Source organism: Stenella coeruleoalba, assembly GCF_951394435.1.
Source record: "Stenella coeruleoalba genome assembly, chromosome: 19".
Classification (NCBI taxonomy): Eukaryota; Metazoa; Chordata; class Mammalia; order Artiodactyla; family Delphinidae; genus Stenella; species Stenella coeruleoalba.
In genome coordinates this window covers 10,088,486-10,113,834 of record NC_137165.1, presented here as the reverse complement: position 1 = coordinate 10,113,834, position 25,349 = coordinate 10,088,486, and the positions used below count along the sequence as shown (strand labels likewise).

Below are 25,349 nucleotides of genomic sequence, written 5' to 3'. Positions count from 1 at the left end.
CTGAGGATGCCCTCGCCCTCCCTCAGTTGTTTCCTCTAGGTTTCCTCGGCCCAGCAGTGCCCATCCACCCCCTCTCCACCAAGGCTCACTGACTGCAGATTCCACACCACCGTGCCCCCTTCATCCCAGCAATGCTGGTGGGCCCTGGCTAGTACCTGGGATGCTGAGAGAAAACAGAATAACGTAAGGCCTGAAATAGTGGGAGCTGGTTGAATGGTCTTTATTAACAAACGGAGATCTCCAAGGCCACTACATTGGGGAGTGGTGGGGGCAGGGAGGGGCCGGGGCTACTCGCTGCTCACACTATATACAGATGCAAGCAAGGGGGTATGGAGGGTGAGCGCTCCCTGCTCCCTCCCTCCACCAGGGAAGGGCAGAGGCTACAAGAGACAGGGGTTGGAAAGGGGTAAATGTTTTGGCTGGCGGGGTCCCCCCTCCATTCCCTGGGGTTTGGGGGGAGGGGAATCATTAAAGTGCTTTCAGAAAATGAGGAAATGGTCCCTGCCCCTGGAGTGGCTGGTGACCCCCCTAAAACCTAGGGCCCAGTGACCCCCCCCAGGGTCTGGTACATTCAAGGGGGGAGCCGGCTCCCCTGACGTGCAAATAAAGGGGCCCAGGGCCCTGCCGAGTCAGCAGCAGTGGGGTATGGGGTCCAAGCCCCAAGCACTCTCCTCTTAAGTGGAGAAGGGGGGGTGGGGCTAGGCCCACTCAATTCCTGGTAAGGGGAAGCTGTGCCTCTCCCCAGAAGTTGGGACAGGCACAGTTTTGGGGAGAGAACATGTTGGGGAAGAGGATGGTCACGTGATCACAAAAGCATCAGGGGTCAGAGGTCACGTTCCCAGCAGGCTCCAGTGAATCAAACCAGTAAAAGCAAAGCCCAGGGAGGGAAAAGAAGGGCGGCCCGGGAAGTCTGGGTGTGTGGGGGGGAGAGCTGGTCCACGCGGGACAGCCCCGTCCAGGGCCCCGTCACCAGTTCATGATGCAGTTACGGTTCAGGGTCATGAAGTAAACTTGGCTGCTGCCCCCGGAGCGGACTGAGGCAAAAAACACCTGGGTGGAGTAGGAACAGAAGTCATCAGGGATGCGGGGGCGGGGGGGGGGAGCGTCTCAGTTAACCAGGAGAAGGGGAGAGAGAGACTGCAGAGCGGAGTCCCTCAGAGTGCCCCCCAGCCCCTCCGAAAGGTGGAGACACTCGGGGAAGTGGGCAGCAGGCCGACCTCCCAGATGAAGGAATCTGGAGAGTTCTCAGAGAGGGAAGACGAGGGAAGGGCAAGCTGTGACCACACAGTGCGCTCCCTGGAGGCCTCCTTCCAGGAAGACCCAGAACCACCCCTCCCCCAGCTCTGCCCAGGGACCCAGGTCCTGGGGGCCCACCCAGTGCAGGAGCCCGGGCCCCTTGTCATTCCCACCTTGTCATTCCGCTCACACAGGAACTTGAGCCTCTGGGCTCGTTTGTGCATGAAGACCCCGTCTAGGTGGCCCGTCTCCACGGAGCGGATCTCAATGGCTTTCTCACCCCAGCCCATGATCTGGTTGGAGCAGATATAGGCTGGGGGGGAAGGGAGTGGAGGGGCAGTGAGTGGGCTGCAGCCCAGCTCGGTCAGGGACACAGGCTTGGAGGGTGGACACCTCACTCACCCACAGAGGTGGGCATCTCTCCCCACTGCAGCACCACGTCCTTAATGATCCGCCCATACGTGTTGACATAGACGCCCTCATCCTCGTAGCACAGCAGCATCTCCATGCCATCCGTGTTGGGGAGGAAGATGATGGCGTGGGGCGTGATCTGGCTCTGGATCTGGGAGGAGAAGGTGGGCTGGAGGCCCCAAGTCTGGGGCACAGACTGGTGGCCCCAGTCTGTCCGCAGCCCTGCCAAGCTTACGTGCACAGGGATGTAGATGTCATAGCTGTTCCCCGAGTCGACATCCACAGCATGGAAGCCGGCGCTGGAGCCATAGATGACCTTGAGCCTCTGTCCCTCCTCTACCGTCAGGTCCACCAGCAAAGGGCGGTGTGGGAGGTCAGCAAAGGACTATGGAAGACAGAAGGGCTTAGGGGACGCGGGTGGAGGAGCCAGACCTCGAAACAGTGTTGGGGGCTGAGGCTGGGGTTACCTTGAAAGCCATGAATTTGTGGTAAGGTTTGGGGGCCCAAGCATACACCTCCACAGAGTTCTTCAGGGCGATGACCAGGAATTTGATGCGTTCATATTTCACTGCGGGCAGGAAGGAAGAGGGATGCAGCAACTTCCCTTCTTGGGCTGCAGCCCCTCCCACAGGTCTGTCTGTACCCCCAGCTGTGTGCCCCCCCATCTCTGGCTACAAGGCTTTCTTAGCCAAGGCCCCTGTTTCTTTCTCTTCTCATAAACAAAGGTGCCCCGGCCACTGTGTCGTGACCTCCTCACCAACACGGTAGTGCCCGCAGCCCTCCATGTCCCCCACAGTGGTCCAGCCCTGCTTCTTCTCCACTTCTGGGTCATTGTGCAGGATCTTGTTCCGGAGCCAGGACAAATAATATACCCGCAGTTTGTTCCTTTTCCCTGAGGGACAGACACACACACCCCTCTCATCGGAGGTCCAGCTTCTGCCTCCCCGCCGTCCTTCGGGTGCGAACCACGAGGGGTGAGAAAGTGCGGCCCCACCTTCCAGCTCCTGGACCAAGGCTGCCCTCCTCCCAGACTGAAGGTGGTGACGGAGGGCCCAGGGGCTGAGCCCTCCTCCCGGCCCTGCCCTCCACACACACCTGAGATGGTGATGAGCAAGTTGAGTCCCTCCAGCACATCCATTTGCTGGAAGCGTCGCCGCCCGATGAGTCCATACACCTTGCCCTGCCCACTTCGGTCCAGCAACATTAGCCCGTTCTCCGTGCCCACCAGCAGGTTGACCCCTGCAATAGGAGCCCTTGGGCAGATCAGAGGCAGAGCCAGGCCCTCGCCTGACCAGGAGCATGGGGGCACACCAGGCCCCTCCTTTCCTTCCCAGTCCTGGCTTACCCCAAAGGGCCGCACAGAGGATCTCGGAATTGAAGCGCTTCTTGTACTTCCGAATCTCGGGGGTTTCGCTGTGGGCCCGGGTGTTGGTGGGGTTCACGTTGACCACAGAGCCTTTCCTCACGTCATACTGCAGCTGATCGAGCCGACTGCCCTCTCCACCCACCAGGGCTGCCAGAAGGATGAGAGGAACGGGCAGTAGGCTGCAGCCCTCTCACCCCGTCTCTCTTTACGCCACACCCCAGGATACTCAGAATGAAAGGGAAAGACTGGAGAACGGAGGAGGCACCTGGAGGAGTTTAAACAGGGCCAAAAGGACTGGCAAAGTCCTCGTTCTGTCATGCGAGTCCCTGAGCCACCACTGAGCATTTTTTCTCTTGGGTCAAGGGGGCCCCTTGGTGCCAGGGCAGGTTCAGGCCACAGGGGAGGCCGTGACCGCTTTGTGAAGCCCAGTCATCAGAGGCCCACCCACGGCCATCTCCAGATCTCTCGTCTCACCTGTGATGGGGATGGTGTCCCCACTGCCTCCAGGCTGGTAGATCCCCAGGTCCACAAACATCGTGAACGAGCTCTTGCCAGGGGCCTTTACCAGCCCACGAGACTGGTACTGCGGGGTGGGGGCGGCAGTGAGGCAGACACACCAGACCCCAGCCCTTGCCCTCCCCCTCCTGTTGTAACCTGGCCAACCAGCTCCCCGGGGCTCCACCCTGCTGACCACAGCGCCCCCAGCACCCCTGGGTCTCCTGCCCACGGCCAGTGATCTCTTCTCGCCCTGTGGAGCCACCTTCACTGACTTACATCACTGCCTCCATCCTTCAAGGGGGGGCTTTGACCTTTGCTGCTCTCAGTGGGCGAGTGGCTGGGCTGGACCACATCTGGCAGGTTCGTGTAACCGTTGCTATCAGCATGCAGCAGGCTTCGCTCCTCTTCAGGGGTCTAAAGGAACAGAGAGAAGGGGGCCAGTGCTGGGGCCAAGGAGGTGCACGGCAGGCTGGGGAAGAACGGGGGGGTCCACTCACGCGCTGGACCACCATGGTGCCACCCCCATAGGGGGTCTGGGTCCCGGCTATCTCCTCCACGTCATGGACCACCATGGTGCTGACACTGTCTGTGTCTCCATCGCTGCTGTGGGAGAGAGGAAGGTCAGGAGGCCCTCCAGGCCCTGCCTGCCACCCAAGTGCCACCCGAATGCCACAGGGAGCAGACGAGAGCCGGAGGACTGGCGCCTTCAGTGTCTGTTGGAACACGACGCACTCAGCCCTCACCCGGCAGCCCTTGCCCCCTGCCCAGCACTCGGGGAGGGCTGGCCGCACAGAGGCACCTGAAGAGGCCCCCCCGACTGACAGGACAGTGAGAGAGAGCTGGGGACACCAGCCCCCAGCCCTGTACCCCATTCTCTAGGGAAGGGGAGGAAGAACTGACCAGCAGTGATAGCCGGGGACCCTCCTCTGGGAAAAGGGAACCACCTTCCCTCAAGCTGGCTGCAACTCCCCCGCCCCCAGGATGCCCCATACCGGCCCCCAGGGGTATCTCTGCTCCCCTCCGACGGTTCGCCGTTGCTCTCCTCCTCGTCGTCCTCGCTGCTCTCCACCTCCTCGCTGGACGACGAGTAGTCCATGGCCTTCTTGGGAGGCCGGGGGGCCTCGTCCAGGGTCCGCTCTTTCAGCAACACAAAATCCTGCAGGGGAGGAGCTGCGTGAGGGGAGAGGCGGTGGTACGAAGGAGGCCACAGAAGGGCAGGGTAACAGGAGGGGCTCCCGCCAGCAGGCCCCTGCTCACTAACCTCACCAATGGCTCGCTTATAGCTCTGGGAGGGGCCGTGGGGGGAAAAGGGCAGCCAGGAAGAGGCAGGAGAGAGGTTAAGAAAGGTTAGTAACTGAGAAGCACCCCCCTGTTAGCCCACAGACCCTCCCGTCACAGATTAATGAAGGCCCTGACCCTGGAACCCAGCTCCCTGGGGCTCAAGAGGCTCCACATCGGCCCCAAAGCCCCAAACCGGGAGAAGGCAGGGCCGGAGGTGCCACCCGATGACTTACTGCGGGCCGGCCTGGCCGCGAGCGGTGGTCATCGGGCTTGGCTTTGCTCCCAGGGGAGAGCACGGGGGAGCTGTCCAGTTTGGAGGCTAGAGGTGGCGGGGTGGGGGAAGGGAGGTCACTGACACCTGCACAGGGGGTGGCCTCAAGCCCAGCCCGCTCCCCACCCCACCCCCACCCAGTCGGGAGCAGCCGAAGGCAGGGTCCACCCTGATGGAGGCTGCCCGTGAGGCCCGTGCACGTACCTCCCACCCGGTTCCGCTCCAGTGAGCCAGCCTGGGGGAGGTGCCCGTGAGAGGCGGGGAGGACACTGTCCGAGCGCTCCCAGCCAGGGTCGCTCCTCCTGAGGTCAGGGTTACTGTGGGAGGGGCAGAGGCAGGGTCAGGGAGACGGGGTGTCTCTGCCTGGGGAGGCTGAGCTGCACCGCAGAGGGAACCATCACCAGGAGGAAGCAGGTGGCAGAAGTGAGGGTGGGAGTGAGTAGTGGGGGGACAACTCCATTACCTACAAGCGTTGGGCGGGCCAGGGGGCTGAGCAGGGGGCCCTGGAGGCTTGGGGTTGCCCCGCTCTGCCCGCCTTTGCAGATAGATTTGCCAGGCGGAGTTGCTGCGAGGTCTGTGGAGGGAGCACAGGGGTGCCGGGGGCGGGGGCAGGGAGGGGGCTGAGGTGACTGGGTCGGGGCTTGCCCACCCCTAGGCGGGTAACCTGGCAAACTCCCCTCTGCCCCCCACGCCACTCCCTGGGCTGCCGCCTGCCCGCACCCAGGGGTTACCTGGCACGGACAGCCTGGGCTGGCCGGGACCCTCCAGCCCCACTGGTGTTAAGGGCAGTGGCGATAGATGAGGTCCTCTGAGGCACCTGAGGAGAGAAGAAAGGAGTCAGTGCTCTGTGCTGGGCGCCTGGCGGACACTTGTCCTCATGGAGACACTGGAAGGGGCCCTCCCCACCTTTACGGAGAAGCAGACTGAGGTCGGGGAAGCTAATGAATTTGTCTAAGGTCACGAAGCTGAGAAAGAGCAGAGCTGGGATCTGACCCAGAAAGTCTGGCCCCTGGCGCTCCCCAGACACCCTGGGCACTCTTCCACTCCCATATGCACCACGGAATCATCGGGACACACTCGGGTGGCAGCCCGCCCACCAGACATCAGGGTAACGCCTGCAGGACGCGCCGTGCTAGACGCCTCGCCCTTCTGTTCCCTTCCAACCCCGAACCCGTGTCTACCTCGCCTGCCGCCCGCTCCCCCTCCGTTCCCCTCCCGTACTATTTCTCTGCCCTTGTGCGGCTCAGCAGGGCTGTCCTTACCTTGGGAGGGGCCTCATTATCAGGCCGGACCCAGGCTGGGGGGTTCGGGCTGGGGCCAGGCCCTTCGGAAGTGGGGTCTGAGTTCTGGCGGACGACGCCTCCTCGGGCACTAGGCGTGGCAGTGGGTGCGGGCACGGCGGGGTCGGGGTCGTGTGAGGCTGGGAAGGCAGCCAGGTTTCGGGTGGGCTGGTCCTGCAGGGACTGGGATCGGGGTACAGGCGCTGCATATGGCTTCAGTGGGACCCGGTGTGCCACCAGGCTCTGCGGGGAGAGACCAGGGAGGGTGGGCTGCCTGCTCTGTGGCACGTCCCCACCTGGGAGCTGGGGCTTGGGCTGGGAGGAAGGGGCAAATCAAGCCTCTGGCTTCCAATTATCCATTGAAAGGAGCTCCTAGAGCCCAAGAACAGGTAAGACACAGAAACAGACATGTGCAGCCGCCTGTCTCTGCCCACGTATCCTGAGGTCTGTGATCCCTGGCTAAGGGCGTGTGCATGTGTGTACACGAGACGTAGCTGTGCTGCGTGAGGCCCCCTGCGTCTGCGTGTTAAGACAGGAACAGGGAGAGACTCACCTTGTGTGGTCCCTCCTGGGGCTCCACCGGCCTCTGCATAGGAGGAGTTTGGGAAAGGGGTCCTGGGGGCCCAGGGGAGGCCTGGGGGACGGGGGGCTCAGGCCCTGTGCTGCCTGGCTTGGTCTTGGCCAAGGGAGAGTTCTGCTGCTTGTTCATCCTCGTTCTCTCTTCTACCTGTGATGCAAGAGGATGCCAAGCAAGACAACTTTTGTCCTGTTCTCAAAATCGAGGTCCAGACCTCTCCAGCCCTCCACCTGCGCTGCGTGCCCCTTTCCCCTTCCCAGCGCCCGCCTGTGCGGAAGGACCATGCTTGCAGCTATCAGGCCCCAGGCGGATGGAGTCTCAGGCGGCAAAGGGGGCAATGAGTACCTCTCGGGCCCAGGCCGGTTTGTCAGCAGGGTTAATGCCCCGACCGTAATGATACAGGGGCTTCCTGTCCCCGGGCAGGATCTGCTGCTGTTGCTGCTGCAGGGACTTGAGGTAGGCGTGCTCCTGCTGCAGCTGCCTCTGCAGGCGCTCCGACTGCCGCTGCTCCTCCAGCTGCTTCCTCTTGTATTCCTGGGCCCAAGGGTAGGGAGAGAGGGCTCAGCAGGGTGTGGCCCCGGAAGCTAGAGCACGCATGCCCTTCCTTTTCTCCAACTGCCTAGAGAGGCGATGTCTTCCCTCGATGCTGGGGTGAATCCCTTCCCCTGAAGGGTTCCCATCCCATTCCAGCAGAGACACTGAATACGCATCTTCCCAGAGGAAGCTGGGGACCCCGTTACCAGCAGTAGGGCCTGTTCCTGGAGCAGCTGTTGCTGAAGGATCTCGAGCTGTCGCTGCTCCTCCTCTAGCCTGTGACGGATATACTCCTGGGGGGGCGGGGTGGGGGGCAAAGGGCAGGGAAAGAGGGAGAGGCAGAGGGGGGCGGCGGCGGCAGCGGAGGAGTGGGCGGACAGGGTCAGTGGGGTGAGGATGAGGAGGCGGTAGAGTAATAGAGAGGCCGGGTTGGGGGTGGGATGAGCCCCGCAGAGAGCAGGGAATGAGGAGGAAGCCGGGGTGCAGGCCCCACGAGGGAAGGTGCAGGGGCCAGGGGGCAGGGGTGGGGCAAAGAGATGGGAATGAAGGCACAGAGACAGGAGGAGGGCAGGGAGCCAGGGTGGGGGGTTGAAGGGTGGGAGAGAACAGAGAGAAAGAGTGAAGCTGGAAAAGATAGGAGGAATCTCGGGGTAGGGGGAGAAGGGGAAGGGGGCTGGGGAGCAGGGGAGGCAGGCAGCGGGAGCGGGGGCGGGGGGGGGGTGTCCGGTGTGCGCTGGGGGCGTGCGCTGGGCGCGCTGTACCTGCTCCCGCTCAGCCTGCCGCCTCTCCTCCTCCCGCCGCAGGGCCTGCATGTCCTCGCGCCGCCGCTGCTGCTCCTTCTCCTGCAGCTTCCGCTGCTCCCGCTCCCGCCGCTGTTGCTGTGGGGGTAGAGCCGTGTGGCCTTAAGGGCTGCACCAGACACGGGGACAGCACAGCCCCAGAAGGCGGACCCACCCCGGCCCACTTCTGGAAAGCGGATCCCTACTGGACAGTGCGGGCTGGTCTCCATCTCACTGGGGATGGAGGTGAGAGAGGGTGGCTTCAACTTGTTTCTACAAACCTATCTACCCTCACGTAAGCGCCCACGGGGGGCTTGCCTTGCGAGAAACTTCTGTCTAAGGTGGCTGTGAGCTTCAGACTACAGCCGCTGAGAGGTCGCCTACTGCCCTTGGGCGGGCCGAACTGCATAAAACTGTCTGCTATCCACTCCTCCACCAAACAAACAGAACCTAAAGTCAACAACAACCTCCCCGCCCCCCAGCCCCACTCCTGGCCTCTCAAATCTCGGCCCAAAAGCCCAAAGGGAGTGGGCCGTAGTGCTAGCCCTCAGCCACCAGAGGGCACCAGGGGCCCATGCACAGAGAAGCAACTTCGGGACCTGGCCGGCAACCTTAAGTGAATGTGACCTGGGCTGCATCACTACTAGCCCAGGTCACATTCACTTAATAACTTTCACAATCTTTCTGCTTAAAAAAAAAAAAAGAAAGAAAGAAAGAAAGGGAAGGAAAGGGAAAGAAAGAAAGAAAGAGCACAAGCTCTAAGGATCCAGCAGGCCTGCTTCAGGAAACATCTTGGTAGACACAATTTTTGGTTACTCTGCTACCTGAATACAGTATTTATTAAGAAGAATTTTTACTAGGTTTTCCTGCAAATCATTCTTTTGGTCAACAAAGATAGGGGCCCACTTTGGGGAGTAGTACATGGGCAGTGCGGCTGCTTCCATCTATCTCCTATTGCTTAGAGAACTTTTAAATTAAGTTCAGCTCTCCATGAACTTTGGAATCATGTAATTGTTTCAACAAAAAACCCATCATTTAAGGCAAAATTTTAACCAATCTATACACCTCTTCTTCCCCCACCATGACCCCTCCAAAATAAATACATTTAAATATATATGCATCAGATACAAAGTATTTATTTTTTAAGTTGGTGATTTAAAAAACTGCCCCTATTTAAAAATGAGATTCTCAAAAATAAATAAATAAGATTTCCTATAAATTAAAATGAATTTCTCCCACCCACCTCCAATGAGTGCGATTGACAAGCCTGTACAGAGCAAATGTAAGCCCAAACAACCAAAGGTAAAAGGAGGGTCTTCAGAAGGATCTTCTTCATGTTCAAAGGGAGCAGCTGCTGGAGAGACCGATGCCCAGGGCACTGAAGTGTTAGTACACAGACCCCCAGCTCCCCGGGACTGAAGGTAAAGGAGCAGACAAACCCGGACTGGAGGTTTACGTGCAGAAACAAGGAGCGGGGACAGTGTGGCTTTTCAGAAAAATCTCTGCTCTGAAGGGACGCTGATGGCACAACCACCTACGTAAGGCTGGCGGGTACGCCTAACAGAGGACAGAGCCCTCCTATACAAATCTGAGAGCAAGAGGCTGGGAAGGCCCCACTCACGCCCTCTTTTCCCTGCTGTCCTAGGGGGACCAGGGGTAGGACCAGTAACCTGGTCAGGAGGCCCTTCCGGGAGGACCCCGCCCCCTCAACACCCTCCGCCCCTCAAGTGCCCCGCCCCCTCTACACCCTCCGCCCCTCAAGTGCCCCGCCCCCTCAACACCCTCCGCCCCTCAAGTGCCCCGCCCCCTCAACACCCTCCGCCCCTCGAGTGCCCCGCCCCCTCAACGCCCCCACCCCACCTCCTCAACCCGCCGCCGCTCTTCCTTCTGCTCCTCTATGCGTCGCTGCCGCTGGTGCAGCAGGTGCTTGATGTGCGCCTCTGGGTCTCGCTGTTGCTGCTGCTGCAGCTGCTGCTGCTGCTTTAAAGCCTCAGAGTTGCTCTTGTTCTCCTGCTGGAGCCGGAGGAATTCCCGGCGGAGGGTCGACTCCCCCGGCACATTCATGATGGAGCTGGGTCAGGACCGCACACGGAGGATCGGGGTCAGAACCCACCCTCATCCCTGGGAGCCCTAAATGGGCGCTTCACCCGACCAGGCCAGACGGTCTGCCTCTGGCCACTCCCGGGTGACCTGCCCTCCCTCTGCCCCCTTTCAGGCCCTGATTCCTTTAACATCCCAGCCTGCAGCCCTGAATCCCCCTCGCACACCTCTTGCTCATTCGTTTGTTCCATTCCATCTAGCACCCAGGGATTCCATCTTATGGGTCTACCTGTCTGTGCCCACCACCCCCAGACTGAGTCCCCAAGCCAAGGACCACTGTTGCCCCCGCAGACGGTAAGCGACGGTCCCCAACCTCCGCCTGCCAAGCCCACCTTGGCTCTCCTTCCTCTCCATGGCTGTCGTCTTCCTCTTCGCTGCCACTGTACTCATATTCTGTCTCCTCTGCAGGGGGGGAGATCACTGCTGTTTCTTCACCCAGTGCCCCAGACCCCACCCTGGGCTAGGGAAACCTTAGATGGGGATAACCAATAAGGTCTGTCTGGATGGCCACGCTCCTGGGTCCCCACCCGCCTCCTTGGAGTAACGGGGTGATGGTGGGTCGCAGGTTTGGGCCTGGACACAGATGCGGGATTAGACCCCACCGTGGGCGGGATGTGGTGGGAGGTGCACACGCACTCACACATGCACGTGCTCAGCATGAGCCCTCCTGTGGAAGGCGGACTTAAATCAGGTGGTGACAGAGGAAAAAGCCCTCTGGGGTTGGAAGTTTGGGAAAGGAGATCTCTTTGGACAGGGAGAGCTGGGGCTGGAAGGGGGCCTGAAGGGGAGCCAGGAGGAGCCAGGGCTGGTGAAGAGGAGCAGGGGCTGTGTGTGTCCCAGACCCGCCACCTCCCTCTGCCCACTGACCTTTCTCGCCTCGTTTCTTCCGGGATCGGTCGATGTGGTCCTTGAGCTGGATGCGGACCTGCCGCTCGGTGGGCTGGTCGCGGATGAACGGGAACTTGAGCAGCTGCTCCGTCGGTGGGCGGCTCAGGTAAGTCTTGATGAGACACGTGTCAATGAAGTCGATGAACTTCTTAGACCTGGAAACGATGGTGGCTCACACTGGGAGGGCCCCCTCGGAAGGGGGGTGATTCCAGGAGGAAGGGGGGAATCCACCCTGACTTCCCTCCTGTCTCCCCCGTATCCCAACACCAGGCTCCTGGCTCCCCAGCTGCAGTGCCGCCCCCGCCCGCCCCCTCTTCTCTGGTGCAGACCCACGCCTGGGTGCAGGGGGTGAGGTGGAGGCCTTGTCCGAGGGCCTCCTTCCTAGACGCCAACCCCGCAGAGACCTACCATTTCTTGGACTTGAGCCTGGGTGGCGGGTTCCGGGGGATGAGGAAGAGGGCTCGCATGGGGTGCATGTCACACAGAGCTGGCGCATGGAAGAGACGCAATCAGCCCCTCCCGCCCGGCCAAGAGCCTGCAGTCCTCCTCGCCACAGGCCTCCCGCGACCCACCTCCTCCCTATAGCTCTTTCTGGGCCCTCCCTTCTCTCCCAGGCTCCGCACTTACGGGGGGCTCCCTCTGCCATCTCGATGGCTGTGATTCCTAAAGACCAAATGTCACTCTGTGGAGGCAAGAGAAGAGGGACAGGTGAACGTTCCCGACCACTCTTCCTGGTCCACGCCCTTCGTGAGGCCCCTGTGCTCCAACCTGCGCTGTCCTCCAACTCCCCCAACCTTCCCTGACCACAAAACGTTCCTCGACCTCTCACTGCTAACACGACCCTAGGTCGTCATTTTGCTCCCCAACCTGCTCAAGCTCCCCCTAGTTTTCAATCCACCCACTGCCCCCACACCTCCTTCCTGCCCTTGGCTGCCTGCACGCGCCTACTCTCTGCTCCGTACCCTGTAATCGTAGGTGGCATCAGGGTTCTCATCGCAAGCGATGACCTCGGGGGCCATCCAGTAGGGGGTCCCGATGAAAGTGTTCCGCCTGCCCACGGTGCGGTCCAGCTGCGCGCTCACCCCGAAATCCACTGGGAGGACAGAGGGAGAGGCTGTGATGGAGCACCACGTCTGCTCCCTCGTCTGTGCTGGCGTCCGCGAGTCCTACCTGGCCACTCCCGGCCATCTCTTCACCCCATCAACATCCCAAAGACCCTGACTTAGTCTTCCTGCGTCTGGGGGAAAAACCAAGGTGAAAGGACCAAGGGACAGCATTCCAGGCGGAAGGAGCCAAACAATCCCATCTCCCCAGAGGGGCCTGCACAGCACCTGGGACCTAACAGGGAGCAGGAAAAACAAGTTCTCGGGTGATTTTCAGCAGAAGGAGAGGAGCAAACCTCCCAGCCCATGGGTAGTTGGACTTGGGCCACCGGAGGGAATGAATAATGGGGCCCATTCCGTGCTGGAGGTCAGAGGGCGTCGGCGTACCTAGCTTGACCTCGGCATTCTCTGTCAGTAGCACATTCTGCCCCTTGATGTCTCGGTGGATCACCTTGTGGGCGTGGAGATGGGCCAGACCCTGGGGCAGGAGAGGGGGAAGGAGCCTTGGTGTTAGAGGACAAGGATGTGAGCCGAGGGGAGGGGGAGGCATCAGTCTGGGCTGGGCTGGGCTGGGCTGAGGGAGCTGCCCCTCTCCACCCAGGGGCCCAAGTACAGGCTGAACTTTGCGGGGAGCTTCCTCAGAGTGGTGGCTCTGGAGAATCCAGCTGCCAGGTTGCAGGTGGAGAAGGGGCGGTGCTGGGAAACAGAGGCGCCCATTTCCTCTGAGTGTTCTCCAAGGTTGGCACTCAGCCTCCACCCCCACCGGCATCAGGCCCTCTGCTCCTTCAAGAGGGCACAGTTCCATCTCCTTCCCCGTGTGTGCGGGGAGGGTCCACGTCCAGGGAGACGCTCCACAGGGGCTGGCCCAGGAGGAGGAGGCGGGGAGGGCCCTGGCACTCACCCGGAGAATCTCCCTGCAGATGTAGGCGATACAGTCCTCCTTCAGGGCGTTCCCTTTCGTGTTCTTCACCAGGTCTGTCACAGAACCAGCACCACAGAACTCCATCACCAGCTATGGTCCCAGGGAGGCACCGGAAGGAAAAGCATCTGTCAGGCAAGGCCTCCTTCCCCTGCCAGGCCCCTGGAGGAGGACTGGAGTCCTTGGGGCCAGAACTGGTATGAGCTGGAGAGCAGGGGCCGTGAGACCCCTCATAAAGGCTACAGAACTTGCTGAGATCAGGGAAGAAAGGGGAAGGGGACACATCTGGGAAAGGCAAGGTGGGCGGGCTGAGGGAGATGGTCTGGGTCCTGAGTAGGAGCCCAAGGAATCCCTAAAATTGTAGACAAAATGATGTGGGTTTGTGCATTTTCCCTGGGGAAGGGTCCGAAGCTTCCATCAGATCCTCACTGGGATCCGTAAACCCCAAACGGTTAAGAACCCCTCCTCTGGAGCAGGGGTCGGCTAAGAACCACTCCTCTGGAGCAGGGGTCGGCTAAGAACCCCTCCTCTGGAGCAGGGGTCGGCAGTCTACGGCCAGGAAGCTAAGCGTGGTTTTTACATTTTTAAATGGTTGGAATAAAAAAATCAAAGAAACGGGACTTCCCTGGTGGTCCAGTGGTTAACATTCCATGCTTCTACTGCAGGGGGCGCGAGTTTGATCCCTGGTCAGGGAACTAAGATCCCACATGCCACGGCCAGAAAAATTTTTTTAATTTTTAAAAATATCAAAGGAAGACTCGGATGAAATTCAAACCTTAGTGTCTTACATAAAGATCTTTGGGGATCCAGTGACACTCCTATTCCCATGTATGCGTTATCTATGGCTGAGGTGAATAGTTGTTGGAAACTTTATGACCCACAGAGCCCCAGATATTTACTAGCTGGCCCTTCACAGAAAAAGTTGGCCAATTCCTGACCGAGAGAGAAGAAAGGGGCTAAGAGTCAGAAGTCCCCAGGTCTGCTAGAGACAAAACAGTGCACGGGGCTACCAAAGAACTGCAGGAGGGAACCTGGGAGACTTCGGCAGAAACTATGCAAACAGGCAGGGCCGAGGCAGGGAGATGAGAAGAGCTCCTGGCTGGTCTCCTCTAGGGACCCAGAGGCAGCGGCCAAAAAAGTCCCAGGGGATCAGTATGCCTGTCCAAATGTTTTCACTGTACATTTTCTAAAAGCCGCATCTAACGCAAAAAAAAAAAATGTTGGCTGGGATACATACATTTGTGTGCACACTAGAGGTAATTTGCATACGGCCCGCATCTGGGGCCTCCAACTCCCACAGCAGAGCACAGGGGGAGGAGGGGAGGATGGTGTCCATCAGGTCCACAGCGGGGCACCTGGTCACTAGCGCTCAGCTTCTAGCCCTCAATGACCACCCACTACACACTACCTGACGTGTTACTCACCTTTCTCTGTGTGTGTGTGTGTGTCTGTCTCCCAAAAAAAGACTAAGTGCCTTGGAGGCAGGGACCACGACTCATGACGATCTGTGCAGGGTACATAGAGGGTGCTCAACAAGTACTTGTCTGGCAACTGCTGGGAGGGGGGACCTGGCATGAGCTCCAGCCCCCCCAGCCATGGCTATGCTCCCTTCTGCCCTCTCCTCTGTGCTGGGCTGAGCACCAGAAAGGGTGAGGCTGGGGAATCAGCTGGCACCAGTGCCCAGGCTAGGGAGGGCGACGACTCTTAGGAATGTTCTTGGCCAGGAGAGAATCTGGGGGAGGCCCAAAAGAGCTACAGCAAGCTGTGGCTGAGTAATCGTCCACAGTTTTGTGCACTGCCAGGAGGGGTTCGGGTCTTGCCAACACCCACAAATATTTTGATGTGTTGCTTTCCCAGGAGCTGTGCACAAAGGCGGGAGAATGGATGGACTAACTGGGGGAGGGGCAGGTGGGCAGGCCAGGGGCGCGTCTCACCCAGAGCTGGTCGTCGTTCCCAGGGGGGCTCTTCTTGATGAAGGCCCCGTAGTAGGTGGCGATGTTGCGGTGGTGAGAGTATTTTTTCAACATGTTGATCTCCTGCTTGATCTCTTCCTCCTCATCCTAGGTGAATCCGGGGAGGTGAGCCCTGAGAGTCCCTCCCAGCCCCCTTCTCAATGCTCTGACCCTCCCTCTGCCCCACACAGCTCCCTACCTCCGTGACATCCATGACCTTGATGGCAGCCAGCTGCCCGGTCTTGACATGCCGACCCTGCAGGACAGAGAGCCAGGCATGGAGGGATCAGGGTCTATGCTCAGGAAGGGCTTAATATGGGAGAGGCCACAACTTTTGGCTGTCTTCTGTCTTACAAAGTGCCCCTCATGGTGGCTAGACACCTCAGTTTATGGGTTGGTCATAGACAGAGGGCTACAGGAAAACCACCGAGGCTGGATTCCACGTGCTACGCTGGATAAAGATGAAGGGTCTCCTCCCCTGAAATGCTCAAGAGGGATGAGTGAGAGACCCTTGGGCTCTGCTCCAGGCACTCTGGCTTAGACGTCCCAGTTTGAAAGTTAGAATGGGGAGTAAAAGATACCTGTCCATCCTCAGACGGAGCTGGAGGGAGCTGGGGGACGAGGCTGGGAGGGCTCTGCCTCTCCAGCATCTTCTATGCAAGACAAACTGCCTGGGTGCTTTCCTGATCCATCCCCTCTGGTCAGGAGGCCTTTCCCAGAATCACCACCCCCACAAGGCTTTTTATTATTGTCCACAGGAAAGACTAGAGCTGAGATTTTAGGGAACTCGGAGGAACACAGAAGGGCTGACTGACATGTCAATGCCATCACCGGTGCTAATGGGAAGAGACTTCTTCTAGAGTGTGTCCCTGCCACCCCCCCCCACCGCCCCCCATCCTTCCGAAATTCCTAGCAGGAGCCATCTCAGGCTTGGGTATGAAAGTCCAAGGCTTCCTGGGAAAGAGTGGGGTCGGGGTATTGCCAGCCATGGATTATTTTTATCCTCAGCAGTCTTTCACGACCCCAAGCCCAGAGAAGCAGTAGAACACAGAGCTGCTATTTCCATGGCAACAACTAGGCAAGAGATGGGGGGATGGGGGGGGCGCCTGCATCCCAAAGCTTACAGGGAAGAAGGGTAAGAGACAGGCAGGTGGTCCCAGTGACCCAGGAATCGCAGGCCCCTGAGATGCAGAGGAGACTTGTGAAAAGACCGAGCATCGTATCTGGAGACAAGGCAGCCAGGTATGTGCTCTGGGGCAGCACCTGCCTTGAGCATCTCTCTGCTGCAACTGCCTCCTCCCAGTCAAGTGTGACCAGTGGTCAGACCACGTGAAAGGGCTGGGCTGGCCAGGCTAACAGCCACAATCAGTGGTCAGGGAAATGCCACTTCTGTGGGGGGAGAAGCGGCCCCAAAAGCAGAGGGCCTGAGCGCGGGCTCCAGCCCTGCAGCAGGCCACTCAGGGGAGCTCAAGACAGCTGCTTCCCCTCTGCAGGTTACCCACTAGGTCCCACCAACCCTGAGTCGTGTGGTCTCAGGAGAAGCCAAAACTGCACCTCTGAGCTCCGACACACACGTCCCCAGACCCCTCCCCCTGCTCCGTGTCCCTGTCCCATACCCCACCCAGCTCCAGACTGTTCCCGCCACACCCAGGACTAGTTCTAACCTCAGAGCCCAGCCCAAACACCCCACTTCTTGCTGCTTCCTTCCCTCATGACGTTTATCCCTCTCCTCTCCCTCCCTCCCTGGCCTTCCCCTGCCCTTTGCCAGGGCCCCCCGCCCCGCTCAAATCTCCAGGCTGGGGCCCGCTCCAGAGGAGGCCCATGGGGGTGGGCCCCGCTGCTGCACACAGCCTCACCTTGTACACCTGCCCGTAGGTTCCATTGCCGACCACCTCCACCAGCTCAAAGATTCCAGCAGGGTCCTGGGGGGGGGGGGAGGGGAGGGAGGAAGAGTAAGGCGCCAGCACCTCAGAACAGGGCCATGTAGCGAGAAACACGGAAGAGCTATTCAACCAGGAGACGAGGGTGAACACGACTACGTGGGGCTGCAGGGGGGCCTGGCGGCCAGGTGCCCTCTTCCTGGGCTGGGCCAGAGTTCATGTTCTAGGGGAAAAGTCAGAAGGAGGGGAGAGAAAACGGAAGTCAGAGCCCCTCTGGCTATCCAGACACGCGGCTGCTTCCACACTTGGTGACAAACTGAGAGCCTGTGGCCTTGTCTGCACCACGGGGATACCTGAGTACCCACCTCTGGGTTGGGGTCAACTTCAAACGAGGCGATGCCCATAAAATGCTTAAGACGGTGCCTGGCACAAGTTATTTCGTTTTAGTTTTTATTATTTAGTTAGTTAGTTAGTTAGTTTTGGCTGCATTGGGTCTTCCTTGCTGCGCGTGGGCTTTCTCTAGTGCGGTGAGCAGGGGCTACTCTTCCTTGCGGTGCACGGGCTTCTCAGTGTTGTGGCTTCTCTTGTTGTGGAGTACAGGCTCTAGGCACCCGGGGCTCAGCAGTTGTGGCGCACGGGCTTAGTTGCTCCACGGTATGTGGGATCTTCCCGGACCAGGGCTCGAACCCGTGTCCCCTGCATTGGCAGGCAGATTCTTAACCACTGCGCCACCAGGGAGAGCCCTCTGCTTCTTAATAGCAGCACAATCTCCACTAAAGTCCACCTCTGCAGCATCTTCTTCTCCCTCCCTTCCTTCTCCACCTCACACTCACCCTGTCCTTTCTCCCTTCAAGATGCCCATTTGTCTCCTCCTCTCCACTCCTGAAGGTGCCACCCCAGACCCATCCCTTCACTCCTCCTTCCCGGAGCGCCCGCCTCGCCATCCTGCCTTCTGCTGCTGCTGCCCGAAACAGCACTTTCCTGATCTTACTCCTCTGCCCAGAACGGGCATGGCCCCCCGCTGCTCACGGAAGGGAGTCCCAGCACCTAAGCCGGGTATTTGAAGTTGCCCCATCATTAACCAACCGATAAATATTGCCTGAGTGAGTGTCTATATCGGCCCTGCGCTGGGCTGGGCCCTAATCAGGGGAGACCTGTCAGGTGACTTCACCTTCTTTCATTTACCCATTAAATATTTATTGTGCACTGACTGCCTCACAAGTCCTCAGTTAGGCACAGTGGGGATCTCAATGGTATATGAGAACCATGGATGGTCCCTCAAGGGCCTTATGATTTTACAGACAGGCCAAGCACCCCAACGTGGACATGTTGCGGTTTATGATTACACGCCATGAGAGCAATCGACGGCACTCAAGTCTGGAGTAGAGGCAAGAGCGCTGGAGAGTGACTTTCTAGCGGGAACGGAGCTGTGTGTCTCCGAGCAAGTATTTAACTGTCTGGGGCCTCATCTTCCTCACACAACTGAGAGGAAGCTGGACTGGGTAAAAAGTCTGCTCTGCAGTTTCTGGGGACAGAATTAAATTCAGAGTGGGAAATCTCAGGCAGCCTCCCTGGAAGAGGTGGTATCTGAGTGGTGACAAGAACTGAAGAGTGGGGAAGGCCAAGCCCTGCTAAGGGACAGTAGTTTGGGTTTGGATGTTGAGTGTGAGATGTTAGGGGATGCACAGAAGTAAATGTCTAACAGGCAGCTAGAAACAAGGGTCTGGAGATAAAGATTTAGAGGACGGTTGTGAGTGTGAGACATGGTGTCCAGGGTGAGTGCACAGGGAAAGAGGACTAGAAGGGCCAAGGCCAGCCTCTGAGGAAGGGCCACGTGCTGCACACCGGCGAACAGAACAGACACCAGAGGGGAGGCGGTCAAAGAGGACTGAGAGAAATGCCACTGGCCTTAGCACTGGGGGAACCACTGGGCATCCCTGTGGAAACTGCAGCTGTGAGAGCAGAAGGCAGACAGCGGGGGCTGGGGAGGCAGGGTGATGAGGAAGTGAAGGCTCTGGGTGCAGCACCCTCTCTGGAGAAGTCTGACTTTGAGAGGAAGGGGGAAAAGCAGAGGAGGCAGCAGGTCAGACACAAGGGTTTGCAAAATAGGGAAGATCTCTTATGCTTATGGAAGGGAAGAAGACAAAAAGAGAGGAGACTGATGATGCCTGACGAATTGATTTTTTAAATGATATACATGTGTGCATATGTATGTATGTATGTATTAGTATGTAAACTGTATCTTCCACTGGATTACAGCAATGATGAAATACAACAGTGCCTATTTCTCCCTGACGCACATACCCAAGGATTCAGAATGCCCAGAAATGAGTAATACCACAGTTCAAATACGATTTATGCCATTGATCTGGCTTTAAATGTGGGCCCTTCCAATATCTGCCTGTCCTTGTGCCTGGCCACCCTCTTCGATGATGATCTAGAAGAGGCACCCCCAGAGGGAGGTGCTCTGCTCCTGGGAAGCCACCAGGCGGTCTTGGTCGCCTCTGCACACAGGCACAGCTCTGTAGTGATGCTACTGTAGGCCTTCTCCAGCTCCTTCCCTTGGCGCTCAGACTCTTTGTTCTCAGTAGCCTGCTTCTTGTCCAGCCAGCTGCTGGGAGGTGGAAAGGGATGGGGACAAGGGTGCGGCTAACTAATGAAGGAGGGAGAGAGAAGGACAGGAAGAGATGACACGTGAAGGGACACTGGTCCCTGCCTGAGATTCCCACTCTGAATTTAATTCTGTCCCCTGAAACTGCAGAGCAGACTTTTTACCCAGTCCAGCTTCCTCTCAGTTGTGTGAGGAAAATGAGGCCCCAGACAGTTAAGGACAGGAAGAGATGAGACGTGAAGGGACACTGGTCTGTTGAGGTCAAAGAGGAAGGAAGATGGGGAAGCTCCGTGAATACCCAATGACCTTGACTTAAATGATTATGTCAGAGGGAAGATCTTCTGCTAAGTAGGAGTGTGGGGCTTGAGGAATGAGGTGGAAAAGCTTGGAACAGATGCTACACAGGGCCCTTTAGGATATGTAAGAATCCTAGGATCCTACTCCAGAGATTCTGAGTTAGCACCGTAGGTCTGGCGTGAGGAGCAGGAATCTGTATGTTTAACAGATCCCCTGGGTGATTCCAAGGCAGAGGGTCAATGGACCCATTCAGAGAGACCGAGCTGCTTTAGGGAGTTAATAACAGGTGAATGGAAGGTACAGGACTGTCGGTGAGCAGCGGAGATCTGAGTGGAGTCACCGTGCTGGAGTGCTACAGCTCTCCTACAACAGCTCTGCGGCAGCTCCGTCTGCACTGACTCAACTCATGCCCCTTTTCCCTATGTTCATGGGGCCGACCCTCCCTAAAAATGACCTCTCTTGTCAGCCAAGCCATATCCCAAGGTTTTTGTTTGTTTGATTGTTTTTTGGTTTTTTTCAAGAAATCTTCTCTAGCCACTCTAGCCCACCACAAGCTATCCAACCCATGAATTTCAACTTCAATTTCACATATTAATCCCATCCATTAGACTGATCAACGAGTTCAGCAAGGTTGCAGGATGCGAGAACAACATATGAAAACCAATTCTATTTCTATATACTACAATGAATGAATTTCCAAAAAGGAAATTAAGAAAACAATTCCATTTATTTACAATAGCGTCAGAAAGAATAAACCGAACCAAAGAAGTATGAAACATGTACACTGAAAACTATAAAACACTGTTCAAAGAAATTAAAGAAGCCCTAAGTAAATGGAAAGCTATCCCGTATTTATGGATCAGAAGACTTAGTATTGTTAAGACCTACACATTCAGTGCACTTCTATCAAAATCCCAGCTGTTTTTGTTTTTTTTTCCCGCAGAAATTGACAAGCTTATCCTAAAAATCATATGGAAATGCAAGGGATCCAAAAGAGACAAGAAATCTTGAAAAGGAAGAATGAAGTTAAAGGACTCACACTTCTCAACTTAAAAACTTACTATAAAGCTACAGAAATCGGCCTTCCCTGGTGGAACAGTGGATAAGACTCCAAGGTCCCAATGCAGGGGCCCTGGGTTCGATCCCTGGTCAGGGAACTAGATCCCACATGTATGCTGCAACTAAGAGTTCGCATGCTACAACTAAGGAGCCTGCCTGCCGCAACTAAGACCTGGAGCAACCAGATAAATAAATAAATATTAAAAAAGAAAGATATCTTTGGGCTTCCCTGGTGGCGCAGTGATTGAGAGTCCGCCTGCCGATGCAGGGGACACGGGTTTGTGCCCCGGTCCGGGAAGATCCCACATGCCGCGGAGCGGCTGGGCCTGTGAGCCATGGCCGCTGAGCCTGTGCGTCTGGAGCCTGTGCTCCACAACGGGAGAGGCCACAACAGTGAGAGGCCCGCGTACCGCAAAAAAAAAAAAGCTACAGAAATCAAGACAGCGTAGAAAAAAAAAAAAGAGACAGTGATACTGGCATAATGATAGACATATATAGATCAATGGACTGGAATTGAGAATCCAAAAATAAACTCTTAAATTTGTGGTCAATTGACTTTCAACACGAGTACCAAGACCGGGACTTCCCTAGTGGCGCAGTGGTTAAGAATCCGCCTGCCAGTGCAGGGGACACGGGTTTGAGTCCTGGTCCAGGAAGATCCCACATGCCGCAAAGCAGCTAAGCCCGTGCGCCACAACTACTGAGCCTGCACTCTAGAGCCCGCGAGCCTCAACTACTGAGCCCGCGCGCCTAGAGCCCATGCTCCACAACAAGAGAAGCCACCGCAATGAGAAGCCTTTGCACTGCAACGAAGAGTAGCCCATGCCTGCCGCAACTAGAGAAAGCCCACACACAGCAACAAAGACCCAACGCAGCCAAAAATAAATAAATTTATTAAACAACAAAAAAAAGAGTACCAAGACCATTCAATAGTCTTTTCAACAAATGGTGCTGAGACAACTGGATATCCATATTTAAAAGAATGAATTTGGACCCGTATCTCATACCATACACAAAAAAATTAACCCAAAATGGATCACCTAAAAAGGTAAGAGCTAAAACAACAAAAAAAAAAATCAAAAGAAAACACAGGAGTAAATCTTCGTAATCTTGGATCAGGGAATGGTTTCTTACATATGACACCAAAAGCACAAGTAACAACAACAAAAAAAAAGGTGAATTGGACTTCATCAAAATCTAAAACCTTTGTGTTTCAAAGAATAGCATCAAGAAAGTGAAAAGACAACCCACAGAATTGGAGAAAACATTTGCAAATCATATATCAGCAATAAGGGACTTGTGTCTAGATAAAAGTCATATCTGATAAGGGACTTGTATCCAGAATACTAAAAGAAACTCAAGAATAAAATAACTCAACAATAAAAAAGAGAAATAACCCAACTTAAAAATGGGCAAAGAGGGCTTCCCTGGTGGCACAGTGGTTGAGAGTCCGCCTGCCGATGCAGGGGACACGGGTTCGTGCCCCGGTGTGGGAAGATCCCACATGCCACGGAGCGGCTGGGCCCGTGAGCCATGGCCGCTGAGCCTGCGCGTCCGGAGCCTGTGCTCCGCAACGGGAGAGGCCACAACAGTGAGAGGCCCGCATAACGCAAAAAAAAAAAAAAAAAAAAAAAAAAAAAAAAAGGGCAAAGGATCTGAATAGACATTTCTCCAAGAAGATATACAGTGGCCAATGAACACATGAAAAGATGTTCTACATGAGTCACTGAAGAAATGCGAACCAAAACCACAACAAGACACCACTTCACACCCACAAAGGTAGCTATAATCAAAATGATGGATAATAACAAGCACTGACGAGGATCTGGAGAACTTGGAACCCTCATACATGGCTGGTGGGGATGTAAAATTGTGTAGTTACTTTGTAAAACAGTTTAGCAGTTCCTCAAGATGTAAAACAGAGAGTTATCACATGACCCAGCAATTCTACTCCGAGGTAGATACCCAAGATCATTGAAAACATATGAACACACCAAAATCTGCACATAATATGTTCACAGCAGCTTTATTCATCACAGCCCAAAAGTAGAAACAACCCAATGTCCATCAACTGATGAATGGATGTGATATATCCATTTACGGATATTCCAGTAACATGATATTCCAATAATGGAATATTATTAGGCAATAAAAAGGTAGGAAATAATGATACATGCTATGGCATGGATGAACCTTGAAAACATTACGCTAAATGAAAGAAGACAGTTAAAAAAAAAAAACCCACATATTGTAAGGCTCCATTTATGTGAAATGTCTGTAACAGGCAAATCCATAGAGACAGAAAGTAGATTGATTAGTGGTTTCCAGGGGCTGGGAGGAGGGAGGAATTGTAGTGACTGCTAATGGGTACTGGGTTTTATTTGGGGCTGAAATGAAATGAAAATGTTCTGAAATTAGACAGTGGTGATAGCAAGTCTGTGAATACACTAAAAACCACTTTAAAATACTTTAAAAGGGTGAATTTTGTGCTATGTGAATTATATATCGATAGAGCTGTTATTAAAAATAATAATCCCAAAGCCCCTCTCATAATGCTCAATAAATTATTGTTGATTAGTGACAATTCCCATTCTAAGAAAGCTACCCTACTAACATGAAAGGGAGCCCCGCAAAGTGCTTCTGGTCTGATAACACATGGGAAAAAGTCCTGAGACAAACACAGACAATGATAAAATATAACCATGTATATGATATAGAATTAGGCAACCTGGTTTCTGTTCTTGGCTCTGCTGCTAACAGGCTGTGTGTCTGGGGGCAAGTCACTTAACCTCTCTGGGTTCCCTTTCAACAAGAAAACTTTCCAGTTCTAACTCTATGATTCTAAATGCTCAAGTCCACACTCCACAAAGCTGCCAACCGGATGACTGTGTATTACTTCCTTACTGTGTGCCAGGAGTTGTGTTGGGCTCTGGAATACAGCAATGAGTGAAATGGGGCAGTCCCTGCCGTAAGGGTGTTTCCCTTCTGATGGGGGAGGCAGACACTAAACAAGTCTACAATCCTTTAATTATAACTGTGGTACCGCGCATGTGCCACGGAGAAGCACAGGGTGCTAAGAGAACAAACTTGACCAAGTCTGGGGAATCAGGGGAAGTCTCTACTAAGGATGACATATTTAAGCTGGGGTCTAAAAGCCTTCCCAGGACCCTCTGAGCAATGAATGCTATTACCTGTCCCATCCCTGTGGCCCTTATCTTGACTACCTCATGAGATCTCCCACATTTTCTGTCTCACAGATGTCTTTCATTGCCCACCCTCCCCATATCCCTCTAATAATTAAACAGCTAACACTTTTTGAGCATTTTCTTTGGTCCTGGTACTGCTGAGCACTTTAGAAGGATAATCTCATAGCAAACTCTAACGTAGGTGCCATTGGCATATTTATTTCACAGGGAAGGAAGTTTAGAGCAATTGAATGACGTGCCCAGGATTACACACAGCCAGGAAGTGATGGAGCCAAGGTCTGACCTCAAAATTTGACTCCCAGGCCTGCTTTGCCCTGATCAAAGCTCCTGTTGCCTAAGGGACCATGTTTTCAATCATTGGATCCCTTTCTAGCCCTAGTGATAGCTCATGAGTCCAAGAGATGGGCTCCTGGTCTAAAGGTAGCCAGTCCAAGACCAAGAGAAGAGACGGACGAGGGCAAATTTCCCTCTCAGCCATTCCAACTAAAACCCAGAGGGAAGATGCCAGATAGGTACCCAGAGAGTCAGGGCTGCAGAGGCCATTCTTATCTCAGTAAAGGAAATCAGAGGCTGTTTGTGAGCAGAATGGAGGGAGAGGGAAGTGGCGGGGAGACTGACTGGTTCTCGCCGTGCCCTGGTGCTACCACGACCCAGCTCCACCCTACATTTCCATCTCCAAGGAACTGGCTACGTATGCTGCATGCAGTTCATGTGCTCGGACTGCGGTGAGGTTCTGGACCTTGAAGGAAATAAAAATCAGCAGTGATAGCCAGTGCTGTTCTAAGCGCTTTACACATACCACTGAATTTAACCCCACAAAACTCCACGACATTGATACTAGTATGATTCTCATTTTACACATGAGTGAACTGAGGCTCAGCGAACGTAAGTAACTTGCCCAACAGCGAATTAAGTGGCAGAGCCAGGATTTGAATGCGTGTAGCCTGGCTCCAGAGTCTGGTCTAACTATCCCTTTATTCAACCTCACTCAAGCAGGTTCCCTGCAACCGAACAAGCCCGATCGCAACATCACCATTTAGCTTTTCTCATGATTATGTCTCATCTCCCCAAGGAGAAGAGAAGCGCTTTCAGGGCAGGAAC

General features: G+C 55.7%; 1 protein-coding gene across 5 annotated transcripts in view; it reads right to left on the bottom strand.

The window, feature by feature from the left end:
• Positions 1-209: 209 nt before the first annotated feature.
• MINK1 (misshapen like kinase 1) overlaps positions 210-25,349 on the bottom strand; it is a 48,222-nt gene continuing 23,082 nt past the window's right edge. Inside the window, exons 2-33 of one of the 5 annotated variants that reach the window (XM_079904800.1) lie at positions 17,052-17,117; positions 15,395-15,451; positions 15,178-15,303; positions 13,226-13,336; positions 12,712-12,802; positions 12,184-12,314; positions 11,849-11,903; positions 11,630-11,708; positions 11,201-11,376; positions 10,666-10,735; positions 10,094-10,304; positions 8,216-8,332; positions 7,661-7,747; positions 7,266-7,454; positions 6,897-7,070; positions 6,326-6,586; positions 5,795-5,880; positions 5,527-5,637; positions 5,268-5,380; positions 5,026-5,111; positions 4,504-4,667; positions 4,009-4,114; positions 3,788-3,925; positions 3,488-3,596; positions 2,993-3,160; positions 2,743-2,886; positions 2,405-2,539; positions 2,115-2,215; positions 1,883-2,032; positions 1,639-1,798; positions 1,410-1,549; positions 210-1,050 (exon numbers count right to left, since the gene is read on the bottom strand). In XM_079904800.1, coding sequence (XP_079760926.1) covers positions 967-1,050; positions 1,410-1,549; positions 1,639-1,798; positions 1,883-2,032; positions 2,115-2,215; positions 2,405-2,539; positions 2,743-2,886; positions 2,993-3,160; positions 3,488-3,596; positions 3,788-3,925; positions 4,009-4,114; positions 4,504-4,667; positions 5,026-5,111; positions 5,268-5,380; positions 5,527-5,637; positions 5,795-5,880; positions 6,326-6,586; positions 6,897-7,070; positions 7,266-7,454; positions 7,661-7,747; positions 8,216-8,332; positions 10,094-10,304; positions 10,666-10,735; positions 11,201-11,376; positions 11,630-11,708; positions 11,849-11,903; positions 12,184-12,314; positions 12,712-12,802; positions 13,226-13,336; positions 15,178-15,303; positions 15,395-15,451; positions 17,052-17,117 — 3,996 coding nt within the window. In that variant the 3' untranslated portion in view covers positions 210-966. The remainder of the gene's footprint in view (positions 1,051-1,409; positions 1,550-1,638; positions 1,799-1,882; positions 2,033-2,114; positions 2,216-2,404; positions 2,540-2,742; positions 2,887-2,992; positions 3,161-3,487; positions 3,597-3,787; positions 3,926-4,008; positions 4,115-4,503; positions 4,668-5,025; positions 5,112-5,267; positions 5,381-5,526; positions 5,638-5,794; positions 5,881-6,325; positions 6,587-6,896; positions 7,071-7,265; positions 7,455-7,660; positions 7,748-8,215; positions 8,333-10,093; positions 10,305-10,665; positions 10,736-11,200; positions 11,377-11,629; positions 11,709-11,848; positions 11,904-12,183; positions 12,315-12,711; positions 12,803-13,225; positions 13,337-15,177; positions 15,304-15,394; positions 15,452-17,051; positions 17,118-25,349) is intronic. The other 4 variants (XM_079904796.1, XM_079904797.1, XM_079904798.1 and 1 more) reach the window with 4 other exon arrangements.